This window comes from Pyxicephalus adspersus, chromosome 9 (assembly GCF_032062135.1).
Source record: "Pyxicephalus adspersus chromosome 9, UCB_Pads_2.0, whole genome shotgun sequence".
Classification (NCBI taxonomy): domain Eukaryota; kingdom Metazoa; phylum Chordata; class Amphibia; order Anura; family Pyxicephalidae; genus Pyxicephalus; species Pyxicephalus adspersus.
The window spans coordinates 2851082-2856800 of NC_092866.1; the positions used below are offsets into that span (position 1 = coordinate 2851082).

Here is a 5719-nt window from a genome sequence, read left to right on the forward strand (position 1 = left end):
AGCGCTGTACAACAATTAGGTGTTGCAAATGACAGACAGATACAGACAGTGACACAGAAGAAGGACAGGACCCTGCCCAGAAGAGCTTACAATAAGAGGTGGGGGAAACCTATGGTCCGGGGCAAGGTAGCCCCTGCAATGGTGGAAATACAGGACACATAAAACTCAATAAACGAGTTGGCAGAAATAACGGGCTGAACAGAAAACGGGGAGCACCTGCAAGAAAGTAGATGGAATGGGATATCCTGATCCCTGGAGTTATCGGTCCAGATTATGTTCAACAGTGGCAAGCCGTGATGAATGGGGACCCTTTATGATAAAGATTCTAAATAAAATGAAACCTGGTTCTGTTCTGGTCCTGTAGATCTTTGTGTTGGTGTTGTCTTTGACCCCCCACCTTACCATCTCTGTCATCCCACAGACTGCAGCAGCTTCAGTCCACCCGTCACCGTGATCCTCATGATCTTCCTCTGCCTCGAGGGTCTCCTCTTCCTAACCTTCACAGCTGTCATGTTCGGGACACAAATTCATTCCATATGCAATGATGAAACGGTAAGTGCGGGGGGGTCACTGTGTGTTTTTGGGGGCCAGGGCTGCCTGATGTGATCTGTTCACGTCTTTGGTCTTGAAAGCAGTGTTGGGTAGACTCAGATAACAATCACTAGATCGATTCCTCAAAAAATAAGTCATGGAGCTCCAGGAAAGTATTTAAATACGCCGTACGGGCAAAAGTTTGTGAAATCCTGACCATCACATCTATACAAGCCTTTTGGACATCCCATTCCAATATTATGGAGTTGCTCCTACTTACAGCTTGCACTCTGGGAAATATTTACGTAAGATTTTGGAAGGTGTCTCTGGGAACACATGCCCATTTGTTGGAACAGAAGACCTGGCTTCATTTTTTGGCAAGCAGTAAATATTTCTGTGGCTAGTGGAGAGGGTTTTTGTTTACTGGTGTTCAGTGGATAAAAAATGCTCCTTCCATTGATGGTCTATGGAGAAGGATCTCCTTATATTGCTGTTGATTGGAAGAAGGGTTTCTTTTCCGGGTGGTCAATAGAAAAAATGCTCCTTCCGTCAGTGATCAGTGGTGAAGGTTCTTCTTAGATTGGTGGTGATTGAACGAAGGGTGCCAGACAGTAAAAATTTCAGTGTTCCCTCACATTAGTGGCTAGTGGAGAAGGGTTTTGTTTACCGGTGGCCAAATAAAAATAGCTCCTTCCATTGATGGTCCATAGAGAAGATTCTCCTTACATTGGTGGAGATTGTAAAAAGAGTCACCTTTCCTGATATTGAAAAGTGAAAAAATGCTTGTAAGTTGGTATTCAGTAAAGAATTTACTTTAAGATTTCCCTAGATTGGTGTTAAGGAAAAGGGCCTCGTTTACTGGTGGGCGAGTGGAAAAAATTGGACAAAGGCCTCCGTTGCTAGTGGTCAATGGGAAAAATATTCCTTGATCTAGTGATTGGGAGAAGGATCTTCCTTACTGGTGGCGAGTTCAATATAATTCTCCTTCCTTTGATGGTCATTGTGTCTCCTTAGATTGGTGGTGATTGGTTTATGGGCCTCCTTTTTTGTTAGGTGGCCATTAGGAAAAGTTCTCCTTACATTGATAATCATTAGCAGAAGGGCCTTTTATACTGAAGATTATTAAGAATTCCCCTTCTACTGATAGCTAAAAGATCATTTGTGTCAATGGTTACTTATCTAAAAGTCACACAATTCAAAATTCTCAACCTGGAAGAACCCTCAGGGTTAAAAAAGGGATGACAGAGAAGGCTGTATGGCTTGGCCTTAACAGGGCCCATCACTGGAAATACCTGAACTTCATGGCCATATAGGTCGGTATGATGGTCAGGTCTGTTTTGCATTGAGAAATGTTTTATGGCTGCCAGTCAAAATGCGATATCAAGCATTAAATGTGAATCCATCCTAAAGCTTCATGTGTTTTTACAGCACGATGCCCAGCTCCCAGAATACGTTAATTAGGAATGTCAGACAGATGGTACAAAAAATTCCGCCCAGCACATCTGAAGACCAATTTTATCTGTCAGCATTTCTTATAACTGCAACTCACAAAAAAACACATTTTTCTTATTTTTCTTCTCTCCCCCCCATGTAGGAAATCGAAAGGCTGAAAAGCGAGAAGCCCACGTGGGAGCGGAGACTGAGATGGGACGGGATGAGGTCTGTGTTTGGCGGGCAGCCGTCCTTACTCTGGATTAACCCCTTTGTAGGCTTACCAATAAGACGATTCCTCAGAGCCAGAAAAGGCGGCACCGAGTTTTCCGTCTGAGCCGTTTCCAACACAACCGGAATCCTCCCAATGGCGGAATCGCCGCAGTAGAAAGGGACCTCGTTTTACAAGGAAACAAATTGCAGTTTTATCTTTTTAGAATCTTTCCAAAGTGGCGTTTTGTACAGACGCAAGGCGGCGGATGAAAAATCATGAGGAACTGATCGTTCCAAACTCTTAATTTATTCCGATACAGGGTTCTGATTGCACCTGGCGTAAAATTTCCGTGTATTTTTTTTTATTCTTAGGGCAAGCTGAATGAGACTTTGCAAAGTTTTATTGCTGTATAGAGGAACTTTTATTTCCCGGATATCTCAGAACTGTAATGTGACTTCCAAAGTGTCTTCAGCGCATCAAGCGGGGAGTTCCACAGATCGTATCATTGCAAAACTAGATGTCAGCATGCTCCACGCTGGACTTTGTCTATGCATGCGGCTTCGTCCGTCTTAAAGTACCCAAAGTCACTGAATTATTTACTCCTCCCGGCCCCTCATCCTCATGAATGTATTTTACTTGCAGTTCTCCCCTAACACTACTTTTTTATGTTTTTAGGATCATTCCACCCCATCGAAAAATCTACATTGGGTGAAGCTTCTTGTGAAGACACCAAAAAAAGACTTTATTATTTTCTTTAACTTTGATTTTTATATTTATGAGATTTTTTTTTATCCTTCTGCTCCAGGGCTGGGCCAAAGGCAGAAGAAACGTCCAAAAAAGCAGCATCTACATCCTATACTACTGAGGTAGTTCACAGCTTATTGGGGTGGGGAGGGGGACACTTGGGTCATTCTGCTGTCCCAGGGGCTTTAATCCCCCGGGACTGAAGGTGTTGAGAAAATCAAACCTGACCTGTCACTAGAACAAGAACAAAGAGAAAACTTTTCTTTTTGAACAGGGGTGTAGTGGGGCGGGCGCGCTGTGCTCTCACTTTTTTTGGGACCCCCCGTATAGGCTCCCCCGGCGTGCTCGCCACTGATAGCCTTCACTATTACCGTGCCCCCTCTTCTTTTTTATTTTTTACGACTACACCCTTTATTTGGAACGTGTTTTGTTGATTACCTAACATTTTATTTTTTTTTAGCTGGGTGGGAAGAAATTGTAGGCGGGTGCAGACCACGACCACTGACTTACGTCCGGTCTTGATGATGTCCTTAGCAGCCTGGTGGTCAGGGACACGCCCCCTTGTAGTCTTCTGGTGTTTTAATGCAGGTGGCATCAATTTTGGATTTTATGTAAGGCGTTCTGCACTTGAATGCATACTGCTGAATTGCATTCCCTTTGCTACCAATTGTTCTGCCGCTGTTTAATTTGGTACCAGGATATTGTGGTGGATCATAAGATGCCCAAGGATGCCGATCCACCTCTCCTTTTGATTCCGGCATCAATAAAGAAAACGGTCCAATCACAATGCAGATCCGTATACGAGAGAGCTTTGTGTACGTCGTCAGCATGTGACGGCTTTCTTTTTTGATTGCAATTGTCCTTTGCGCAAGCTGTAATTATAGTTCTGTAGTTTCTGGATCTGCTCTGCACTTGGATCGTCTTCTTCATTTCTAGCATACAGACCGGCCATGGTACTATTAGAAAACCACTTCATCTAAGCAAAGACACGGGAGTTCACAACTCACCTGTCACCATGCATTCTGCTATTCACAACCCTGCCCATAAACCCACACAGATACCTAAAGCAAATCTAACGATTCCGCCTAATCGGGCCAATGAGCAGAAGGGATTTCTGTGCTGATGTCACAGGATGTAGAACAGGCAATTTCTCCCAAATTACGATACTATTCGGTAATTCTTCAGCTCCTAGAACACATTGTCTGCCATGGCCAGGTAAAGACAACCGCAGGTAATGGCAGGAAAAGAAAGGCAGCGAATAACCATTGACGGATATTTTGCTGGGGAACTTAAAATTGTCTTTCAATGAAATTGCAGTGTAAATTGTCCCAGGGTACACAAAGAAGGGCAGTATTCACCCCAGGTTTTTATTTAAGCTGTAGGTGGGTAGGGCCCCTGTATTGTGACCCAATTTTTCAGTAACCACCAAAAAAGTGCCGAGTGGTAATGAAAAGTGTCGGGCGGTGCGCCCAGCTGAAAGGGGCTGGGGAGATATCGGTAGGACAATGTCTTAAAAACTGTGAATTTATCACACTTTAAAAAAAAATTGAATATGCTGGCGACATAGAGACTGTGAAATGGACTTTATAGAACAAATAAAAAATGATCAATTTGAAGATCTGGAGCTATAAACCCCAGAAGGTCTCCATGAGTATTGGTGGCCTGGGGTTCTTTAGATTGACCTCCTGCTGCTTCATACTGGGGACCTTCTGAGATTATCAATGCATGATTTTCAATGATTTAATTGATCCAATAGGAATAATGCCTATTTTTTTTTTCTTTCACGAATAAAACAAAATAATTAAAAAAAATTTAAAAAAAAATTAAATTTAAAAAAAGCAACTCAAAATCCTACATAAAATGTAATGAATTAAATTATTTTTTAGAATTGTTGGGTTTATGGAAACAACAATTTCCAGACCATGTGTAGACACCATAGACCGGCCCACAATTGCTAAAGTGTGCCCCAAGGTGTGACCCAAATTTACCCCAAAACCCTTATTTATTATCTATGGACTATAGATGTCTGTATTTTTTTCATCTTACCTTGGGCTCCATTTATAAATGATTTCTCTGTCAATTTGCTCTAGATTTGTTTATACAGATATTTCCTATTGTGACAGCTGTGTGCCTTTTTGAGATTGGCCACTAGGTGGCAGAACGAGACATTATTTTTAATAGGAACTGAAGGGGGAACCTGTAGAGAGATAATCATGTGTCAGAGAATTTCCGACAAATAGACCGGTGAATCATTTATAAATGGAGCCCCTTGTTCCCATAAGGAGAACTTTTTTAGCCTTGCTACATTCTACTACAATGGAGTTCTCCTTTAATTTGGGCCGAGTTTTCTAGCTGCAGATCCTGAAGGCGATTCTCATGTAGATGCCCCGACTTGCACTTTTTTTAGTTTTTGACCTCCGTTGTTTTTAAGCTGGTGAATCATTCACCCATCCCCCGCCGCGTGTTGTAAAACGCTTGTCGCTTGCTGATAATTATCATCCTCGAATTCCATATCTGATGATTTTTTTTTAATGTACAAGATTTGAGCGCAGTTACCGATGGAAGTTCTATTGCACTGATTTGTGAAATAAAGTATTGAAGTCATTTTCTTATAGTCTCTGTCTGTGGAATGTGATTGGCTGAAGAATAAAGAAAGAAGTCAAATATACTAAGATAACATTGTGTTAAAGAGAACCTGTCACAGATCTGGGCCATATATACAATACCTGGGGAAGAAGTGGGATCAGAGTGCATTATGGGAAGAGGGCAGGTAGGGGGAGGCAGCAGGGTGCATTATGG

At 42.3% G+C, this 5719-nt stretch overlaps 1 protein-coding gene across 1 annotated transcript in view; it reads left to right on the forward strand.

The window, feature by feature from the left end:
* Positions 1–5534, forward strand: part of ZDHHC7 (zDHHC palmitoyltransferase 7) — a 7711-nt gene extending 2177 nt beyond the window's left edge. The window contains exons 4-5 of the mRNA XM_072422701.1: positions 422–552; positions 2126–5534. Of these exons, the coding sequence (XP_072278802.1) occupies positions 422–552; positions 2126–2299 (305 nt within the window). The 3' untranslated portion in view covers positions 2300–5534. The remainder of the gene's footprint in view (positions 1–421; positions 553–2125) is intronic.
* The last annotated feature ends 185 nt before the right edge of the window (positions 5535–5719 follow it).